The following is a 22,703-nucleotide window of genomic DNA, read 5'->3' on the forward strand; positions in this document are numbered from 1 at the left end:
CCAGAGCCTGGAAGGATGAGAGTGAGGGAAGGAAGGAGGACGTGACTGAAACTCTCCTGGTGCATGGGGGCGAGGTAAACGGGGGCCCTCACACCCGCCCTGAGTCTGAAAACCGTGGAGCCACGGGCCTCTAGGTTCAGTTATACAGTAGTGCTTTCTCAGCAGACTTCTCCTTTCAGCCCTCAGAGGGCTTTGTTTCGAAACTGTGGGAGGTATCGTGAACTCCCAGAACCTGTGTCAAAGGAACGGCAAGAATAAAGAATAAAATAAAATAAAATACATTTTATTTATATATTTTTATATAAATATATGTTTGTTTATATATTTTATTTATTTATAAAGAATAAAATAAAGGAAAGAATAAAGATGGATTTGCAGGTGGTGACCATTTTGGATTTTTCTCTCGCTCACCTTCCAGCACACTGTAGAAGACTTTATCTGCATGTCTGCGTATATCCACATACACTCATACATACTTAAAGGTGTGCATACATATTGCAGATGGCTTTTAAAAGGGAAAAAAAGCACAACCATTCCCATGCTCTTCGTAATTCTCTGAGAGACACTACATGAGGAAACCATGCAGAGAAGGGAAAGAATCGGAAGGAGTCAACTTCTGTGCTGTTTTCCAGGTTTTACATTGAGAGCATATCGTTCCTGAAGGATAAAACCACCGTGGAGCTGTTTTTCCTGAACGCAAAGTCCTGTGTGCACAAGGTAAGGGCCCTGTTTGCTGTGGACTCCAGCGGGGCTGGACTAGCAGGGAGCAATGGCAGGGCCTTTGTTTTTATGTTCAAGTGGAGAAAAAAGGACATAATCTTTTTTTTTTTTCTTCTTTACATTTCTCATTCTTTACTATGTTTCACACAGACATGCTATTCTCTATGTTACTTTTTTTTATTAAACTTTTTATTTTGTGTTGGAGTATAGCCAGTTAACACTGTTGTGATAGTTGTAGGTGGCTAGAAAAGGGGCTCAGCCATACCAATAATGTATCCATTCTCCCCCAAACTCCCCTCCCAGCCAGGCTGCCCCGTAGCATTGAGCAGAGTTCCCTGTGCTGTGCAAGAGAGGACATAATCTTTTTCCTTTGTGTATCCTACCCCGTAAAACAAATTTCTTAAATGAAGAAAAGGCAGCTCTTCTCAAATTCTGAGTCAGGAAATAGACAGAATCACCACAGCCTGCGGTGCTCTCATAACTCCACCCAGAAGGACACACAGGTGGAGCAGTCAGGCTGATGGAAGCCTCGCAAAAGTCAGGCCAGAAATCTGTTCTAACAGAGTACACCCTACATTTATCCTACTTTGAAATCAGTCTTCTTAGGGGCCTCTGCTCAGAGCCCTGTATTTTAAGGCAGAGTCTCAGTTATCTGTGGCAAAGGATCTGTTTTTTGCTTTATTGTTTTTCATTTGTATCCAAACCATGGAGGACACACAGCTTTTATAAAATTCAGTACAAGTGAACTGAGAGAAAAATGACCCCAGCTTGGATCTTGCAGCCATGCTGCAGTCAAATTGCTGTGGAAGTTTTAGACATTTTCCATTTTTAATCTTGTCTCCTTGCAGATAAACTTTGCTTTAAAGGCCTCTAGTCTGGCCTCCTCTACTACACCCTAGGCAAGGGTGGGGAGTCCCCAGGCTTAGCTGAAGCCCAGCTGCTTCCTTTGTCTTCACAGTGTGGGATCTCGGATCCCACACCTGCTTCCAGGGCTGGTGGGAACCTCTTTCTGCCCTCTGCCGGTATATATCGCCCTGTATCTGAGGGGTGATGAGGGACAACTGGTTGGTGCCTGGCCTGGAAAGACAAAGGGGCAGACTGTGCATTGAGGCACCTGCGTTCATATTCCTCCCCTTGTCCCCAAAACGTTAAGGGTGGCCCACTGCACACATGCAGTTTTAATTAGTGGAAGACTAAGCAAGGAGCAGAACTTTTGTCATTTTTTAAATAGCTTCATGGGATATAATTGACTGAACATAATTAAAGTGTATAATTTTATAAGTCTTAATATAAGTAATACTCTTGAAATGATCATGACAATCAAGATAGTCAATATACCTAGCAACTAAAGATCTGCTTTTTCTCACAGTAGATTATGCATTTTCTAGAGTTCTATATAAGTGGAATCATATAGTAGACAATCTTTTTGTATTCTTTCAATGAGCATAACTATTTTGAGATTCTTCCATGTTGTAGCAATAACCTTTTCCTTTTTTCTGTTTTTTTAATTAAAATTTTTTTTCTTTTTGTCTGTGCTGGGTATTCGTGGCTGTGGGTGGGTTTTCTCTAGTTGCAGCAAGCCGGAGCTATTCTCTGTTTGCAGTGCTTGGGCTTCTCATTGCAGTGGCTTCTGTTGCTGCAGAGCACAGGCTCTAGGGCTTGCTGGCTTCAGTGGTTGCAATAGCCCTTTCCTTTTTTATTGCCAAATAATATTCCATGGTATAACTAAAACATTGTTTATTCATTTACCTGTGTGGCTATTTCTCCCTTTTCCTCCCAAACTTACTGGGATATACTTGACATATAACATTGTGTGAGTTTAAGGTATACAATATGATGGTTTGATATGTGCATATATTTTGAAATGATCCATCCACCTGTTGATGGACATTTGGATTATGCAAGTTTGGGAAATGTTACAAGTAAAATTGCTATGAACATCCATGTACAAGTCATTGTATGGACACACTTTTTCTTTTTATTTCATTTTTTAAAAAAAATTATTTATTTTAATTGGAGGATAATTACTTTACAATATTGTGGTGGTTTTTGCCATACATCGACATGGATCAGTCACGGGTGCACATGTGACCCCCCATCCTGAACTCACCCTCCCATCTCACTCCCCACCCCATCCCTCTGGGTTGTCCCAGAGTACAGCCTTTGAGTGCCCTGCTTCATGCATCAAACTTGCACTGGTCATCTGTTTTACATATGGTAATATACATGTTTCAGTGCTATTCTCTCAAATCATCCCACCCTTGCCTTCTCCCACGGAGTCCAACAGTCTGTTCTTTACATTTGACACACTTTCTTTTTTCTTGGGTAAATACTGGGAATAGAATGGCTAAGTCATGTGGGAGATGGGATTAACTTTTTAAGGTTCTGCCAAACTGTTTTTCAAAGTAGTTTTGCTATCTTAAATTCCCACCAGCAGTTTATGATATTTCTAGTTCCTTCATATTCTTGTCAACACATGAAATCAACATCTTTTTCATTTTAGTCATTCTGTTAGGGGTGCAATTTTAATTTCTATTTCCCTGATGACATATATGCTATTTGAGTATCTCTTATGTGCTTATTTGGGGCTTCCCTGGTGGCTCAGACGGTAAAGCGTCTGCCTGCAATGCGGGAGACCCGGCTTCGATTCCTGGGTCAGGACGATCCCCTGGAGAAGGAAATGGCAATCCACTCCAGCACTCTTGCCTGGAAAATCCCATAGACAGAGGAGCCTGGTAGGCTACAGTCCATGGGGTCGCAAAGAGTCGGACACGACTGAGCAACTTCACTTCACTTTATGTGCTTATGTATGTCAGTATATCTTTTTTATGTTTGAATCTTTTGCCCAGTTTCTTTGGGTTGCCGTTTAGTTGTAATGAGTTTTCAGAGCATATATATTCTGGATACAAGCACTTTATCAGTTATGTGGATTTTTTTTTCCCAGTCTGTGGCTTGCTGTCCGTTCTCTTAATGTCTTTCAAAAACTAAAATACTTTTATTTTGATGAAGTCTAGTTTATCAATTTGTTCTTAGGGATTGTGATATTGTATCTCTGTAAATGTTGCCTAATCCAAGATCACAAAGATTTTCTCCTGTGTTTTCTTCTAGAAGTTTTAGAATTTTAGTATTATACTTAGGTCTATTATCCATTTTGAATTAATTTTTCAATTTTATTTTATCTATTTGTTTATTTTTAGCAGAGTTGGGTCTTCATTGCTACGTGGACTTTTCTCTAGTTTTAGTGAGCAGGGGCTACTCTCTAGTCGCTGCACTTGGGCTTCTCACTGCGGTGGCTTCCCTTGTTGCAGAGCACAGGCTCTAGGGCACACTGGCTTCAGTAGTTGTGGCCCATGAACTCAGTACTTGCAGCTCCCAGGCTCTCGAGCACAGGCTCAAAAGCTGTGGCACACGGGCTTAGTTGCTCTGAGGTATATGGGATCTTGCTGGACCAGGGATCAAAGCCATGTCTCCTGCATTGGCAGGTAGATTCTTTACCACTGAGCCACCAGGGAAGCCCCATTTATAGCCATGGTTGTTCATATTTTCTTATCATTTTAACATGTGCTGTCTATAGTGATGTTGCCTCTCTTGATCCTGATACTAATAATTGGTATCTTCTCTCTTTTTTATTTATCATTCTGGCAAGAGGTTTATCTTTATTGAGCCTCGCAAAGAATCAGCTTTTGGTTTCAGTGATTTTCTTATAAAAAAAAATTTTTTTTTCTATTTCATTGATTTCTGCTATGATCTTTATTATTTTTATCTTCTATTATTATTACTTTCTTTTTCTTCTTTTGGGTTTAGTTTTCTCTTCATATACCATTCTTTTAAGTTGAAAGCTGAGATCGCTGATTAAAGATATTTCTTTCCTAATATAGGCAATTATTTATAGTACAATATAGCATTTTCTGCTAAGTATTCATTTTGTATCCCACAAATTCTGATATATTGTGTTTTATTTTCATTCACTTCTAAATATTTTTAAAGTTCCTTTTGGCTCCTTGTTATTTGGAAGTGTACAGTTTGGTTTCCAGAAATTTGGAGACTTTCAGGGCTCTTTATTTTTAATTAAATCCACTGTGGTCAGAAAACACATTTTGTGTAAATTAAATTCTTTGAAATTTGATGTGACTTGTTTATGGTCCAGAATATGCTCCATCTTGGTCAGTGGTCCATGTGCACTTGGGAAGAATGTGTACTCTGCCATCATTGGGCGGATGTTCTAATAAATGTTAACCAGATCAACTTGATACTGTATCTTGCTCATTTTATGTCTCCTTCTTGTATCCGTTATTGACAGAGGGATACTGAAAGCTATGATTGTGGATTTTTCTACTTCTCTTTGTAAGTTCTATCAGTTTTTGTTTCGTGTATTTTATTTATTTTTTTAACACGATCTTTAACTGCTTTATTTTTCTTAGATCTTCCCAATGGACTCTTTAAAGTTTTCTTATTAGGGTATAAACGTTTAAGAATGCTGTGTCCTCTAGATTATTTTAATTAAATGATCCTCTTTATTCTGACAATATTCTTTATTCTGAAATCTGCTTTGTTTGATATTAATATAACCACTTAGTGTTTCCTTTTTTCCATCTCTTATTTGTACTCTATGTCTGTATTTTAAAAGTGCATTTCTTACAGGCAGGGTATAGTTACATCTTGAAACTTTTATCCATTTTGTTTATCCATTTATCTATCTCTGTCTTTTAAGTGGTTGTTTACTTTATTTGCATTTAATGTGACTGTTGATATGGTTAAATTTAAGTTTGTCTTGATATTTTTTTTCTATTTGTCCTATCTATTCTGTGTTCCTTTTTTTTTTTTTTGCCTTCTTTTGGATTTATTGAGTGTTTTATGATTCCATTTTACATCCTTTGTTGGATTATTAGTATAACTCTTTGTTTAGAGTTTTCTGTGATTGCTTTAGGGTTTATAGTATGCATCTTTAAATTATCAAGTCTACCTTCAAGTTTATTATATCTTGTACCATTTTACAGGTGGTACAAGACCCTTATGATAGTATATTTCTATTTCTCCTCTCTCAACCTTTAAGCTGTCAGTGTCATACGTTTTATTTTTAGTTGTGTTACAGATCCTTATGACATTGTCATTGTTTTTGTGTAAAAATTTAATCATCTCTGCTTTTAAGATTTTCTCTTTCTCAGTACTTTGAACAATTTGCTTTCTCCGTGCTTTCTATGATTGTATTTACTGAGCATCTTGGACTTCTGGGTTTATAGTTTTTATCAAATTTGGGAATATTTCAGCCATGATTTCTTCAACTGTTTTTCTTTTTTTTCTGTTCCCACCCATGCCACCTTTGCAAATTCTAACTACACATGTACTAGACCTCCTGAAATTACCCTACAGCTAAGTGATACTCTTTTCATTTAGTTATTTCTTTCTGGGTTTATTTTGATAATTCCAATTTCAGTGTCTTCAATTTTATTTATCTTTCTTTTGCAATCTAATTTGCCATTTATCCCACCCTGTCCATTGGAATTTTTATCTTCAGAAGTTTGATTTGGATGGTTTTAAAATCTTTCCTGTAGGTATATAACTTTTGGAATGTATGACTATAGTTATAATAACTGTTTTAATGTCTTCAGTCTGCTTATTCTTTTTTGGGGGGGGGCATGCCATGTGGCTTGAGGGATCTTAATTCCCTGATCAGGGAATCTGGGCCCTCGGCAGTGAGAGCATGAGACCCTCTGCATAGCTTCAAGACTCTCTCTCAGTGCAACTCTGTTTTCTCTAGCACTCTGTTCCGTAAAATCCCATCCATTTGCTTTCCCGATTCTCTCATCCGTCTGCTCAACTCCAGAAGTCCACCTTGCTCTGTCTGGGTTTCCCCTTCACAGCCAAGTGGGGATGGTTGGGGTTTACCTCGTTCAATGTTCATGGTCCTTTGCTGCCTGATGTGCACTGTTTTGATGACCATTATTTCATATTTATCGTCTAGTTTTTTTCATTTTTTTCAGGAAAGAGGGTAAATCGAGCCCCTGTTACTCCAAAGCAGAGTTTTTGGCTAATTCTATAAGAAAAGCAGAATGTCTACAGCACCAAAGGCTTTATGACAGCCTCTTTTTCTGAGATGTGGGTTTCCTCAAGAATGCATTGGGTTGCCTGATGGACACCTGTATAGCAAAAGCAGAATAATGAGTCAGGAAAACATTTACTGAGTCAGGAAAACATTTCTGAGTCAGGAAAACATTTCATAAGTCATGATTGGTCATCGTCTCTTGTGGAGAAATACAAATACCCCTTGTGATATTTCTCACTACCTAGCTGGCCAAGGCCCAAAGAAATAGTCTCTTTGATGATTTGTTTGCTCTGTTGTTAACAAAAAAAAAGGATGAAAAATTTAACTCTTGATATTTCTCTTGTAGCTTTTTCTGCTAATCCTGTTGATCTTAAGGAAGTAGAGTTCTTTTAAATTCTCCTCTTAGGTCAAGCACTCCTTTCTAAATGAGAGTGTTTAATGACCTGTCAAAGAATTCAGAACTTTTATAGAACATGGTGTTGTAAGACATTATGACTTGCATTATTGGGGTAACTTTTTTAGATTCATCTGTAGGAATTTACAGTTTGATATTTTCTAAGTAATATGCAGATAGCTAGTTACATATAATCCCAAGAGATGTTACATGATTCAATAAATAAGATAACAGGATTGGGCTGCTGTTTGTTAACAATGTATGATAATTTAAGAACATTCTTCATAAGGAATATCATCTGAATCACAGCTACAGGAGTAAATAAGTTTTATAAGAACATAGCCTCAGCAGTAGAACATAGGTGGATGGTGAATGAGTCTCCCTTCCACACTATGCAGGGGACAGTCTTCCCACCAAACGTGTTAGCCTCTCTGTTAGCCCCTAGCCCCAGCTTTCCCCTTCCACTGAGGAGAGAAATACACAGGCAGGAAAAGACAGCTATTATTTTCAAATACACACAAAGTCACCGTATCTTTTTGCATGCTTGGTTTATAAGAAAGATGACTTGTGATGAGGGTTAATACAGTCACTGAAGCTCTGTGTAGCTATTTAAATATAGATTTATATTCACAAAATTCAGCCTCATGATCTGTCATTGGAAGCATGGGGTGGTTTGCAATGGTTTTGTAAATATCATTGCCCCTACTGCATAGCGAATGAGCCATCTTGTTGTTGTATTAGTTGCCAAGTCGTGTCTGATTCTTTTGTGACCCCATGGATTGTAGCCTGCCAGACTTTTCTGTCCATGAGGTTTCCCAGGCACAAATACTGGAGTGGGTTGCCATTTTCTTCTTAAGGGGATCTTCCCAACCCAGGGATCAAATCTACGTCTCCTGCATTGGCAGGTGGATTCTTTGCCACTGAGCTACCCGGGAAGCCTGGATGAGCCATTGGTGCCACTTAAATGCGTTGAAAGAAAGATTGTGCCTCATTTCTGATTTGGGTATCCTGGGTAGTCTGAAAAAAGGACAAATATTTTTCACTTTTGCTTATTCCAAAATAATCTCCCATGGTACAGTCAAGTACACATAGGGCATTCAGTTAATTGTTGGTTAATTCAATAAGTTGAATGGATATTATTGATGATCAACCCTTGATTCCCAGGAAATCAAGAGATAAACAAAAACAGCTTATCTGATATATAGTTTGACTAGTATTGAGTATGAAATGCATCTAAATATGCTAGGAAGTTGAACACCTAATATGCTAAACAAAAACAAAAACATGTTCCAGCTATTACTGAATAACATTTAGCAATGCTATAGTAACTCTATTTACAATTTTCATCAAAGAATGAGTGAGGGGTCCAGTGATTAGGACTCCACGCCTCTATTTCAGGGGAAAGAGATTTGATCCCTGGTCAGGGAACTAAGGTCCTGCAAGCCATGCCCGCACAGCCAAAAAAGAGTGAAAAATGATTCTGTAAAGGACAAAATTTCATGTTTAGCCTAATGTTAAAAGAAAAGTGAAAGATCATTGGATTTTTCTCTAATCTTTTTAGATATCAGTTAAAGGTCTGTTTCTTCTAGAAAACTGGTTCTGGTAGACTTCAATTATGAAGGCACTGGTGTGCTAGCCAAATTCAACAATCGCTAGAGCTCAGTACATATGAGTACTGTATTTATTCTGCAGTTACTTATTGCATGCCTGCTACCTGCCACCCCGTTTGAGGCTGTTTGTAACTAGAAATGCTTCAAGGATCTCTTGATTTTTCTACTGGTATTTTAAATCCCACTTAAACATCAGTGAAGGTGAAATTTGTTCTCTGAGAAAAAGTATACTTCAGCAATAGTCATGACAAAATCTGGCTTAACATATGCCTGTCCTTATGCTGCTGCTGCTGCTGCTGCTGCTAAGTTGCTTCAGTTGTGCCCGACTCTGTGCGACCCCATAGACGGCAGCCCACCAGGCTCCCCCGTCCCTGGGATTCTCCAGGCAAGAACACTGGAGTGGGTTGCCATTTCCTTCTCTAATGCAGGAAAGTGAAAAAATAAAGTGAAGTCGCTCAGTCGTGTCCAACTTCTAGCGACCCCATGGACTGCAGCCCACCAGGCCCCTCCATCCATGGGATTTTCCAGGCAAGAGTACTGGAGTGGGGTGCCATTGCCTTCTCTGGCCTGTCCTTATAAAGTAATCTGAATGATGTGTTTCTGTTTTCTATGACCTGCTGAAATTTGCAATAGGAGAAAATAAGTTAAGAATCATACTGTGTTTTGATCTTGACAAGGAAATGTAGCTTTAAGGGAAGACCTCAGGGCTCAGACTGCCCCTGAGCCACAGCAGCCGTGTGATCTTAGGAGAAGTATTTAACCTTTCTAAGACATTTTTCCCCTTTCAGAGTGATTCTCTGAGATTACAGCGGGTCTCATGTGTAACCTTTGACTCCTTTTATCAGATTGACAACAAATGCTCATTTAAATGACCAGGCTCCTGCCTCTTGTCACGCTCCCTATCACAGATTTAGGATTGAGTGGGGAGCTGGGCATCAGTCTTTTCACCAAGGTTCTTAGGTTATTCTCCTGAACACCTTGGTTGAAGAACCATTGGATTTTCTGCGTGGTAAACATGCAGAAAATTTAAATATATATTGAAACTCGCTTTGAGAAATATGAATCAAGGTCCGGTGATAAGACTTCAGAAAGATGCCTTTTCATTTCTCCTCCTCTTCTTTCCTGGTAGTTTAAAAAAAAAAAAAAGTGGAGGAAAAACAGGAAGGAGAAAAACAGGAGTTGAAAAAAGTGGAGGAAAAAGAAAAACAGGAAAGTGAAGGAAGGTATGAAATGCATTTCCAGCTCTGAGACTAAAGAGAAGGAAAGAAACATCCAAAGAGCCTTTTCTGTATATTATCATGAGCCAGCAGTGGGCTGGGTGGTGTGCAATTAACCATTAATACATCTCATCCTCCTATAGCTCTGGAAGAAGGAAACTATCCCCTTTTCCAAATAAAAGAACTGAGGCACAGAGAAATTAAGTAGTTTATTATGTGGGGAAAGTGTCCTTGGCAAATTTTCCCAGCAGGAGACCCTGGACCTTAAAAGCACCTTCCATTTACCTCAGCTGCCCCTTTTAGGGGATTGCTCAGTAATTTGGAACTCAAGAGCTATTGTTACAGAATGGGCTGGTCATAGCACTAACAAGTATTGAATACATATACTTTGCTAGGCACTTACTGTGTGTATTCATGCATTCCGTTCTCATTCCAACCCCAGTATGTAAGAACCTATTAGGTAAAATGTATTATTATCCCCCATTTTACAGATGGGAATTTTGAGGTACAGACGTTAAATAACATACACAGACTCACATTGCTAATAAGTGGAGGAGCCAAGATTCACACCAGGCAGTATGATGCCTGAGTCCATGAGGTTAACCATGATATATCCTGCCTCTAGATGGGTGAGGGTTGTCTGCCCACTGCCCATGAGGGGGCATATTTGTGGCATCTTCAGTTTAAGTTCCCTCTTTCCCATTTTCCGAATGTTGTTGTTCATGTCGATACTCTTAGCTTATGGTTAATAGGTGCCTTTAGGTGCTCGTTAGGGGTCAAATGGCTTTGACCCCTTTGACAGCCTGGGCTAGGGGACAAAGCACTTCTGAAAGAAGATTTCAGAAGGATGCTTGGGTTGATACAGAATGTTTGAAACTGCCCATACGGTTCCCCAAGAGTTCTCCAGAAGAGAGCTGTTGTCTGAGTTGTCTGTTAAGTGAAGGCTCCCAAACCTGTTTGGCTTCCTTGGGGAGAGTGCAGAGGGGCACACCTTGCCTGCACACAGCCACCACCTGTGCCAGATGGTGATGATGGGGAAGTGACAATAATGACGCTGAGGAACCTGGGAGCCTTCTGTGTGTGGGCTGTTGGACAGCCTGCTTGGAAAAGCCTCAAATGCGTGAGAAACCCTGCAGATTTGCCCTCAGTGGTGATTTTTGCAGGTCTCTTCAACCATGCTATGCTATGCTAAGTCACTTCAGTCGTGTCCGACTCTGTGTGACCCCGTAGACGGTAGCCCACCAGGCTCCCCTGTCCCTGGGATTCTCCAGGCAAGAACACTGGAGTGGGTTGCCATTTCCTTCTCCAATGCATAAAAGTGAAAAGTGAAAGTGAAGTCGCTTAGTTGTGTCCAACTCTTAGCGACCCCATGGACTGCAGCCTACCAGGCTCCTCCGTCCATGGGATTTTCCAGGCAAGAGTACTGGAGTCGGGTGCCATTGCCTTCTCTGCTCTCCAACCATACCTGTGATTTAATAATCAAACCATTTATCACTACCATACCTTTGAAGACATGGTTGCAAAATTGAAATAGTATTGGCCACCTTATCTCTTTGGGTATAGATGTTAGTTGCTCAGTCCTATCCAACTCTTTTGCAACCCCATGGACTATAGCCTGCCAGGCTCCTCTGTCCATTGGATTGTCCCGGCAAGAATACTGGAGTAGGTTGCCATTTCCTTCTCCAGGGGATCTTCCTGACCAGCGATTAAACCTGGGTCTCCTGCATTGGCAGGCAAGTTCTTTACCACATTATTATAATAATCATGAGATGACAGAAAACAGAAAAGCAAGTGAGGTTCAGTAGGTGCTCTGTGGCAGAGACCATGCGTGGGCAGGGGTGGGAATGAGGTGGAGGATGGGAAATGGACTTACTGAGAGCTTGAACTGATTTTTTTTCCTGTATTGACTCCTCTAAGCCTCACAACCAGCAATGCTGTTATTTATTATTACTTTAACAAATGAGCAAATGGAAGCATAAATAAGGTAAAAAATTTGACCATAGTTAAATAGCTCATACCCACTCCAGTACTGTTGCCTGGAAAATCCCATGGATGGAGGAGCCTGGTGGGCTGCAGTCCATGGGGTCGCTAAGAGTCAGACATGACTGATCGCCTTCACTTTCACTTTTCACTTTCATGCATTGGCGAAGGAAATGGCAACCACTCCAATGTTCTTGCCAGGAGACTCCCAGGGACGGGGGAGCCTGGTGGGCTGCCGTCTATGGGGTCACACAGAGTCGGACACGACTGAAGCGACTTAGCAGTTATCAAATAGCTCATTAGTAGTGAAGTTATCACTAGGTAATCTGGCTGCAGAAACCGTAGTATTTGTCTTCATTCATTCAATAAAAAAATTATTGTGTTCCAATTATGGGCCAGGATTTCTAGTGAGCGCTGTGTTATCAGTGGAATGTTTAGTAATGCTACCTTCCCATGGCCCACACTAAGTCTTAAAGAGTCTCTCATTTGCACATTTGTGTGTGAGTATGTGTTGTGTTCATTTTAAGGGCAATGTGACGGTTTGTTGTTCAGGCACTCAGTAGCGTCTAACTCTGCAACCGACCCCATGGACTATAGCTCACCAGGCTTCCTGTCCTTCTCTATCTCCCAGAGTTTGTTCAAATTCATGTCCATTGTGTCGGTGATGCCATCCAACCATCCCATCCTCTGTCATCCCCTTCTCCTCCTGCCCTCAATCTTCCATAGCATCAGAGTCTTTTCTAATGAGTCAGCTATTCACACCAGTTGGCCAGAATATTGGAGCTTCAGCTTCAGTCTTCCAATGAATATTCAGGGTTGATTTCCTTTAGGATTGACTGGTTTGATCTCTTTGCTGTCCAAGGGACTCTCAAGAATCTTCTCCAGCACCACAGTTTAAAACATCAATTCTTCCATGCTCAGACTTCTTTATGGTCCAACTCCCACATCCGTACATGACTACTGGAAAAACCATAGCTTTGAGTATATGGACCTTTGTTGGCAAAGTGATATCTCTGCTTTTTAATATGCTGTCTAGGTTTATCATAGTACTTTGAATAAATGTAGAAATACGAGTGAGCCACACATTAGAAGTGCTATTGAAAAAATAGAGTTATTGCAGGGCTGTCTGATCACATTTATTTTTATCCTCCCTTTTACCCCATTTCTTGACTGAGGCCTTATTTGGTGTGCCCTTTCTTCAGGAGACGCAGGGAGAGCCTTAGCCTCAAGCACGCTTTGGCCGCACGTGTAGGGTGAGAACATGCTGCCCAGTGTCCTCACTCTGAATGCTGTTTGCGTGTAAGTGTGTGAACCTGGGGCAGCTCACCAGGCTCCTTTGTCTATGGAACTTTTCAGGCAGGAATACTGGAGTGGATTGCCATTTCCTCCTCCAGGAGACCTTCCTGACCCAGGGATCGAACCTGCATCTCCTGTGTCTCCTGCACTGCAGGCAGATTCTTTACTGCTGAGTCACTGGGGGAGCCCATTGCACAGTATACATTTTTTTTATCTCTGAGAGCAAGATTATGGGAGGATTTTCACTTTCTCAGTAACACTTTTCTAAACATTTTTTAACAGGATACTTGAATTTGTTTTATATAAGAAAAACAGACAAAAACAATCAATGTCCTTTATCTCTTTTAAACTTTATCTCTTTAAAACTGCATGAAGAGAATAAAACCATTGTGCTGATCATTCTCCCTCCATTAGAAAAAATATGCAGTTATCTTTGTCACTGGACAAAGCTAAGTGGAAGCTGAAAATTCCTAATTGCTTTATCTAGAAAAGTAAAAGGTCTACTCTTAAGATAACTGGCTGTAATTTGTCAATTGTAATCAGACGCTTTCCTGTTGTAAAAATATACTTGTTGATTGTAGAACATTTAGAAAATGCAGAAAAGGACAAAAAAATTTTAGGAAGGAATCAATCCATAATCCTGATACCAGCACATTAGGCATTTAGTTTTACCTATTTCTTTCTTTGAGGTATGTATTTTTCTTTGTTGGGATCAGTTGCTGCCTGTATTTTACATTCAGTGAGACTTTTAACTTTTTGAGTATTTTGGCTACGTTGACCTCATCTTGTCCACTTTTCTTCCTATTATCTATACATTCTTGTGTTGTAAGGGCCAGGAGTCAAGATGGGGAAGGATTGCAGGGTTGCTTTGAAAATTCGTGTTTTTATTTCTATATTTAATATAGACTTGCACATAGGAGTAGGGACCAGGTTTTTTTATATATTAGAAACTCTAGAACCTAGAGGTTAGGTAAAAGGTTATTGAACGAATGGATAAGGGAAGGAGCAAATGTTTAAAGAATGAACAAATGGATTCATTTGTTGAAGCATTTGTAGGGTTGAGGCATTATTCATTTAATTCTTTTTTTTTATTTTTTGGCCATGTGGCACCATGTGGCATGTGGAATCTTAATTCCCAAGCAGGGCTCAAACCCACTATCCCTGCATTGGAAGCCCAGAGTCTTAACCGCCAGACCACCAGGGAAATCCCACGATTTGAGACATTTTAGAACATAAAATCAGCAAGACTTCATACCTCCCATCTTGGCTTGCCCCTGCTACCTAGAGAAGCAATATAATGCAGTGGGGGAGAGGTTAGACTGAAACCAGACAGTCTGGATTCAAAAACATGGCTTTGGCTCTAACCTTGGGATGTTACTTATATTTTTAAGCCTCAGTTCTATTGACTGTAAAGTGAGGATCATAGTTCCCACTACCATGGATAAATTAATATATGCCAGGTGCATAAAACAGCGTCTAAGACAGACATTGTTTTGCTATTAACTGCTGCTGCTAAGTCGCTTCAGTTGTGTCCGACTCTGTGCGACCCGAGATGGCAGCCCACCAGGCTCCCCCGTCCCTGGGATTCTCCAGGCAAGAACACTGGAGTGGGTTGCCATTTCCTTCTCCAATGCAGGAAAGTGAAAGTGAATTCGTGTTACTGCTACTGCTCTGACATATCAAACCCCTTCCTAGGATGCACAAGCCCCAGCTCATCACTCTAGCCTCTTCCCCACTCATCATGTTCATACTGAAGTAACTCCTAGTTCGCAGATTAATACCGGCTTTCTCAAGTTTCTGTGTGCTTTTAATATATTTATTCCTGTGCTGACTGTCTTTCTTTTCCTCATGTCCTTCTTTCTCTGCTGAATGTTTCTCTTGCCTTTCGTTTCCCTCTGATGGATTTCCACTCATGCTTCTGAACTCAGCTCAGAGTCCCCACCCCTTAAGCGATTCTTCCCTTCCCTTGTACGCTACTGCCAACCCTATCCTGAAGGATTTAAGTTCCTCCCACTTTGAAAATATCCTCTAAATACTTCTGTAGCTCTCTTCTCATTATGGGGAATTACTCATTTTTACATCTGCTCCCTATGCAACTGGACTGACACCTTGGGACCAGGGTCAGCTCTTATTCAGCTTTACGTCCCAACCTCTGGCACAAAGACAGGCATACACTATAGACCCTCAATAAATATTTGTTAAGTGACTAAAGTAAATGTAGTTTACATTCGCAATTAAAATGATCAGATTTTGCAAAATTAGCTTTTTAAAAAATTATTTATTTTAATTGGAGGCTAATTACAATATTGTGGTAGTTTTTGCTTGAAAAAGATTGAGCCAGATTGAAAAGCAGTTCTGAGTAACAACCTTAAGATTAGACCTTTTCAGCTTTCTATCTTAATTGTGTTTTCACTGCCTAAGATAGAGCCAGTGCTCCTACATTCAATTTTCCAGAGTTGATATTGTACCTATAACCCTGAAATTTAATATACTGAACCTATTGGAATACCATTTGGCATGTCACATGATGGGATTTTAAAGCACAGGCGTCTCAGCATAAGTACTGTAACCTCTGCTGCTTTATTTACTGTAAGGACTTTTTGTAGACATTTATGAGAATTGCTGTAAAATCAGCTACAGGGGTAGGTTGACATACTTCTCTCCTCTTCAATTCAGATATTTTTTCTTGAAATTTCAAGGAGATATTGAAATTGATTGGCTTTAAGATGGAGGAGCATTGCAAGTGTATGCAAAGGGAATCCAGTTAATGGTAAAACCTCATTTTAGCTAAGTCTTCCAATATATTCTTCTACCCCTGCCATTCAGTCAAACTCTGAATATTGTTGGCTTTCCTTTCTCCTTCTTACTAAAGTCAAAGTTACCATATGGTCATTCAGTTGCTTAGCCATGTGTGATTCTTTTCTACCCCATGTACTGCAGCACACCAGGTTTCCCTCTCCACCATCTCCTGAAGGTTTGCTCAAACTCATGTCCATTGAGTCGGTGACACCATCCAGCCATCTTGTCCTCTGTCGTCCCCTACTCCTCCTGTCTTCAGTCTCTCAGCATCAGGGTCTTTTCCTGTGAGTCAGCTTTTCTCATCAGGTGGCCAAAGTATTGGAACTTCAGCTTCAGCCATCAGTCCTTCCAATGAATATTCAGGGTTGATTTCCTTTAGAATGGACTGGTTTGATCTCCTTGCAGTCCAAGGGACTCTCAAGAGTCTCCTCCAACATTACAGTTTGAAAGCATCAATTCTTTGTTGTTCAGCCTTCTTTATGGTCCAACTCTCACATCCATATCATATAAGCAGCAGCAAAGAAGGAGTGGAAGAAAAATTGGAGAAATGAGTCATCCCAAAAGTCAATAATGAGGTCATAAGTAATCAACCTGTGACTTTTCTGAGTGGGAAATAGTCTCCTAAAACCTAGAACAATATTTGAGAATTTATTATTGTTCCAGCTGCCTGTTCATGACAAAGAGACTTTTAAGAAATAATTTTATTTATTTCTATTTAGTTTTGGCTGCACTGGGTCTTCACTGCTCTGTGCAAGCTTTCTCTAGTTGCACCGAGAGGGGCTGCTATCTAGTTGCAGTGCTCAGGCCTCTCCTTGTGGTGGCTTCTCTTGTTGCAGAGCACAGGCTCTAGGCACGTGGACTTCAGGAGTCGCAGCGCATGGGTGCAGTAGTTGTGGCATGCAGCCTTTGTCGTTGCATCTCGCAGGCTTAGTTGTGGTGCTTGGGCTTAGTTGGTCGGCAGCATGTGAGATCTTCCTGGACCGGGGATCAAACCCCTGTCCCCTGCATTATCAGGTAGATTCCTATTCAGTGTGCCACCAGGGAAGTCCACAAAGAGGCTTTTTAAAAAGTACGCATTCATAGTAAGACTTATTAATGTCCCCGTTTACAATGCCCTAAAAGAGAGGAATTAGTCTCAGCTCACCTAACAGAACATGAAGCGTGTTCCTCTGTAACCAGTCCATTACCGTCAGCATCTCATTCATGACTCTTATCCTGGAATTACTCCATGTAGTTCAACAACCAACAGTTTGAGTCCTTACCAAGGACTAAGATATATCCAGTCTGTCTGCTAGCCTGGTAGAGTTTGAGCAGTTGGAGTTTGAGAGTGTTTGCCTATGTGAATGTATGTATTTTAATCCTTAAGCTCAATTTCACGGTGCTGAAATTATTTAATGGGTCGGTAACAGAAACTGAATTTTGCAGGATGTAAGTTCTGTCTACAGAGAGGTGAGCACACTTTCTCAAAATAACTAGCCATCGGTATTTACCCAGTGAAATCACTAAGCTAAACAGCAGAGTTGGTTTGAAGACTAGCCAATCCATGAGGAAGAAAGCAATCGAATGCCTATTTTAAAGGGCTGTTGGGAGTTTTATAATCAATATTTCACTTTTCCCTGTTTCATGTGGTTTTCCCTCTATGTTTTCCTAACATTTAAATTACATGTCTTATACCATGAATATTGAGATCTGTGCTGCCTTTGCATTTGTCTAAATGAAAGTTTTCATAATAATAGCTTATAACACATGTCAGTTGTACTCCTCGGGTACCTGTCACATGTGCTTTGTCACTTACCTTTACCACCTCCATGAGATGCTAAAGAGGAGATTGCTCAGTCCTTGGATGAAAAATCCAAGGCCTGCCCAAAGAGGCAAAAGAACAAGGTCTTAGAGTATAAGGGAAATGCACTCCAGTTGGCACTGCCTGGGGTAAATTTACAAAGAATAAATTATTTGTTCATTGATATTTTGCCAGCACAAGTAGGCACTCAAATATTTGTTGATTACATTGAAAAGAGCCACTAAACGTCGAGCTGTAAGATTTGTATTTCATAATGGTGCTATTTAACATGACTTACCTTAAAACATTTAAACTTTTAGTAAATACTTTTTTGGCAAATCATCATCTCAGAAAGGGGCCAAAAGAATAGCATTGTAGCTAAATTGTCACTCAAAAAAAGTCATAATACTTAAAAATTGCACAGTGAATGTTTGGATGATGGAAAGAGGAGGTAGATGGTCCATTCAGCTGAAAACATAATATCTTAAAATCTAGGAATGGATGAAATGACTGGAAGATATTTTCCTAATTTATTATAGGAATCAAATTTCTTTGTATGGTTCCTGCTTTGGAAAATGCTTAAGTTGACATCCTTGAAGACTCCAATGTTGTATTTCAAAAGGAGCGTAGCAAAGTAACTTCTAAAAACTAATTTACCCATACCCATTCTCTCTCTGTGTCCATCCATTTCCCTGTCCATCTATCACCTATTAACCCATGCTAGAAACAGATGTCATTTGCCTTTCTGCCCTGTTATACATGTTTAAGAGACCCAATGAGGAGGTTTGCAAAGCTATCTCTATACTTTTCAGAAAGAAGAAATTGAATGGGAGACTTTCATTTCATAATTAAAGAATCTTAATATTAATGTTTTACAATATAAATTCACTGGGAAATAAAGCAGGCTACTCATTTCATTGAACCCGTTGAATCGGCCATAAATAGTTACAGTTTTTAATTTACTAAGAATGCATGAAATATATAAGAGTATGAATTACATCCCAACTGGAGTGAAGTCAGTAGATATTTTGTGGATATTAGACACCAGCCAAGGGTGTCTTGTTCACTTCCTGGAGAGACCAAAGTATGGGCTCAATACGTGCCATATGGCAAAGGTAGGGGGCACTGTGGAGGGTTGGTCCCAGCTTGAATCCTGACAGCACCACTGAAAGGGTAGGTGGCCTTAAGTAAGTCTACTGTGATCTCCTAATCTTTAGTCTCCTGACCTGTGAACTGAGGTAATATTAATATCTCCTCATAGGGTTGTCCCAAGGAGTCAATGAATTCCACCTAGAGGTGGAATCTATTCCACCTCTAGGAATACATCATTAGCACTTACGTGTTTCTGATTTTTGTTGTTGTTATTGACAATATTCTTCCAAAATTCCCAAGGGGACTTTTTATAAGCTGTTACCATTTACAAGAAGAAAGTGTTAGCCGTTCAGTCCTGTCCAATTCTGCAATCCCATGGACTGTAGCCCTCCAGGATCCTCTGTCCGTGGAATTCTCCAGGCGAGAATACTGAAGAACTTGAGCATAAATGACCACAATTATGGCATAAAAGGAGGATATTGGTGTAAACAATTTAAATGTGGTGTACTCTATTGGAGAAAAAAATAATAATAAATGGGAGGACCAATCAAATGGAGACACAGTAATCCTAAAAATAAAATTTTTATCACTGAATGTTCACTCCTGCAAAAAAGCACCTAGAATATTAGGATAGGATACTAACTTTGGTGGGGCTTATTTATTCAAAAGTTTTATTTTAACATCATGACCATAACTTTCTTTCTCGTGATTCATCCTTTCTCCCTCTAATCATCCTTGATTATCTTGTAAGCACCTTGCATTTTTTTTTTAAATATGACTAGTTTTTTTCAGGACACTCCACTGCTACAAGTTCAAATTGTAATCATAAATCGGTGCCAGGGTGCATTTAAGCAATTAGAATGCTGTAATTAACATCTGCTGTGTATATAATCTAATAATGCATAAAGATAAATACAGAAGCAGAGAGCTAGGTTCTGAGTGTCTAATGATGGTTATTCATCTGTTCTCCAATTGTCTCCCCTCTTATTTATCAGCTGTGGGTGCCTTGGAACCTCCATGCCTATTAGCAGAACCTGACCTATTTAGGCTCCCCTTTCTTGAATCTCTTAATGATTTGGCTGTAGATCACTACACCTCTCATTTTCAGAGCAGTCTCATGAACACTCACTCCCTTGCTTTGCAGCTGTGTTGGTGTGAGAGTTTATTAAAGGGATTCAGATATTGTTGGCAGGAGCCAGTCTCTCTGATGTTTGGCCATGTGACAGTCTCATTCTTCCTGGGTTCAAAAGAAATAAAGCAGAGCCTCCAGATCTCAGAATAGGAGGGGAAGTAAAAAGAATTGGATGGAGGAAGACTCATAGTTCTGATGATATTTTTTGCAGCATCATCTGGTAGAAACTTGTTATTGAAATGTTTGGTTGTTTTTTTCTAAGTATAGATTAATTCATTTACAAATATTTATCGAATGTCCACTGTGTGCTAGATACCACACAGGTACTGTGTGTCCAGGGGTGACTTGCAACCTGGTAAACCAAGGGTCCCCAAGCGCCAGGGTCTAACGCCTGATGATCTGAGGTGGAGCTGATGTAATAATAATAGAAATAAAGTACACAATAACTGTAATGTGCTTGAGCCACTCCAAAACCACCTCCTCCAATCTGCGGGAAAATTGTCTTTTGCAAAACTGGTCCCTGGTGCCGAAAACGTTGGGGACCACTGACTTAAGTAGATCTCTGCCCATGTGCGGTTTAGGGTTTTATGAGATTAATACCATATTTCACAAACTGTCTCTAATACACAGTTCGCATTCACACTGTCTTAGGAATTAACTTTTGAGCTAGTTTGTTGTTTTGTTTTTTCCTTTTCGGGACCAGGATCCATCTAGGATCACACATTACTTTTAGGTGTCATAGCTCTATAGTCTCCAAAACGGGAAACAGATGTCCAGTCTTTCCTTGGCTTTTCTTACTCTGATATTTTTTAAAAGTAAAGGCCTTTTGCTTTGAAGAATGTCTCCCAACTTGTGAAATGTGGATTTGCCTAATTCAGCGATTCCAGACATACAGCATGTTGAGTATGTCTCTGAATCATCTGAGAGATTGGCGAAACTACAGAGACCCACAGCCTGCCCTGTCTCACCATATCCTGCTTCATGAGTCTGGGCCTCTCTGTTCTTTATGGCTTTCTTGGTAACTCTACTATACAGGAAAGTTTCAGAGCCATGAGTCTAAAACAATTTCTTTGTGGCAAGAATACTGCTTAAGTGATGTTGTGTCTTTCTCAGTGTGTCTCACAAGAGGCTTGCAGTGGCAGTAGGCTTTGTTTTTGGTTAAGGTGGTATCTGCCTGGAATTCCGTGGTTGTCCAGTGGTTAGGACTCAGCACTTACACTGCCATGGCTTGGATTCAATCCCTTGTTGGGGAACTAAGACTTGCAAGCCTCACGGTGCAGCTAATATCTGCCAGATTTCTCTTCGTCTTTTCTCCTTTGTAAGTACTAACTTGTCTGGAGTCAGCACTTTGAGGCTGTTTGACCATCCTGTTTCCCAACAGTCTTTGACACAGTAATCTTGGCCTCCAGGGGTATTCTTGCCTAAGCCAGTTAGTTCTTTGGTTGTTGTTACTGTTCAGCCCCTAAGACCTGTCTGACTCTTTGTGACCCCATGGACTGCAAGCACTCCAGGCTCCTCTGTCCTTCACCATCTCCTGGAGTTTGCTCAAATTCCTACTCATTGAGTCGGTGATGCTGTCTAAGTATCTCATCCTCTGCCACCCTCTTCTCCTTTTCCCTTCAGTCTTTCCCAGCATCATTGTCTTTTCTAATGAGTCAGCTCTTCACATTAGGTGACTACAGTATTAGAGCTTCAGCAACAGTCCCTCCAATAAATATTTAGGGTTAATTTCCTTTAGGATTGACTGGTTTGATCTCCTTGGAGTCCAAGGGACTCTCAAGAGTACTCTGGTTAGTACTATGATATACAGTGATTGTAAGTGGTGATTCACTGTTTCTATCACCTTCAATATTTATTAGCAGTCATATAAAGACTAATTTTCCTGTCTTCTCCTCTCTACCTTTTAAAATATTTTTAAGTATCAGCATGAACTTAGGGACTTTTTCCCCCCCTCAGTGTATTTTAATCTCCTCTCTCATTCATTTTGATCCTCTAACTGCTCCCACTGCCATAGCCTTGGAATCAGCCCTTTTGTTTTCAGTGGAGAATGATATCTAGAAACCAGGGTCTCTTTGGAACTTCATTCCAAGAACAAAAATGTATGCCACCCATCCACCAAAAAATAACATGCATTTCACAAACCATACCTGGGCTCCACCGTGGAAAAAGATGATCTGATTCACTTATTCTCATTTCCATATCCTTTTTTCTCATTTCCATACCCGTATATTCAGTTCTGTTATCCTCCCACAACTCAGCACTAATTCACATCCTGCATACTTTTTTTTCTTGGCTCCTATCTTCATTGTGATCTAGTTTCTGAGAAGCAGTCCATCCAGATACTTTGGTCCTACAGCTTATGTCTTTGAAACTGTGATACACACCCATGGAAACACCTGCACTCGGTTGTTCTCATGGTTCAGATAGCTGGAGATCAAGGCAAATCAACTGCAGAGTGAATCAGGACACAGCCTTCCTTTTTTAAAAAGGAAAGGTAAAAATGCTCCCTCTCACAACTTTTTCCGTCACTACTCTTCTAGTTGATATTCTACAAATGTTCTGAGTACTTGCCGTCTGCCAGGCAGTGTTCTGGGTCCTGGAGATATAGCTAGGGCCAGAATAGATAAAAACCCATGCCCT

At 40.2% G+C, this 22,703-nt stretch overlaps 1 protein-coding gene across 5 annotated transcripts in view; it reads left to right on the forward strand.

Annotated features, from left to right (window-relative positions):
• FRMD4B (FERM domain containing 4B) overlaps nt 1–22,703 on the forward strand; it is a 358,795-nt gene that overhangs the window by 249,817 nt on the left and 86,275 nt on the right. For all 5 annotated transcript variants that reach the window (XM_070360591.1, XM_070360589.1, XM_005890968.3 and 2 more), the window contains one exon: nt 633–717. In XM_070360591.1, the coding sequence (XP_070216692.1) occupies nt 633–717 (85 nt within the window). The remainder of the gene's footprint in view (nt 1–632; nt 718–22,703) is intronic.

Source organism: Bos mutus, chromosome 22 (assembly GCF_027580195.1).
Source record: "Bos mutus isolate GX-2022 chromosome 22, NWIPB_WYAK_1.1, whole genome shotgun sequence".
In the NCBI taxonomy this organism is placed as follows: domain Eukaryota; kingdom Metazoa; phylum Chordata; class Mammalia; order Artiodactyla; family Bovidae; genus Bos; species Bos mutus.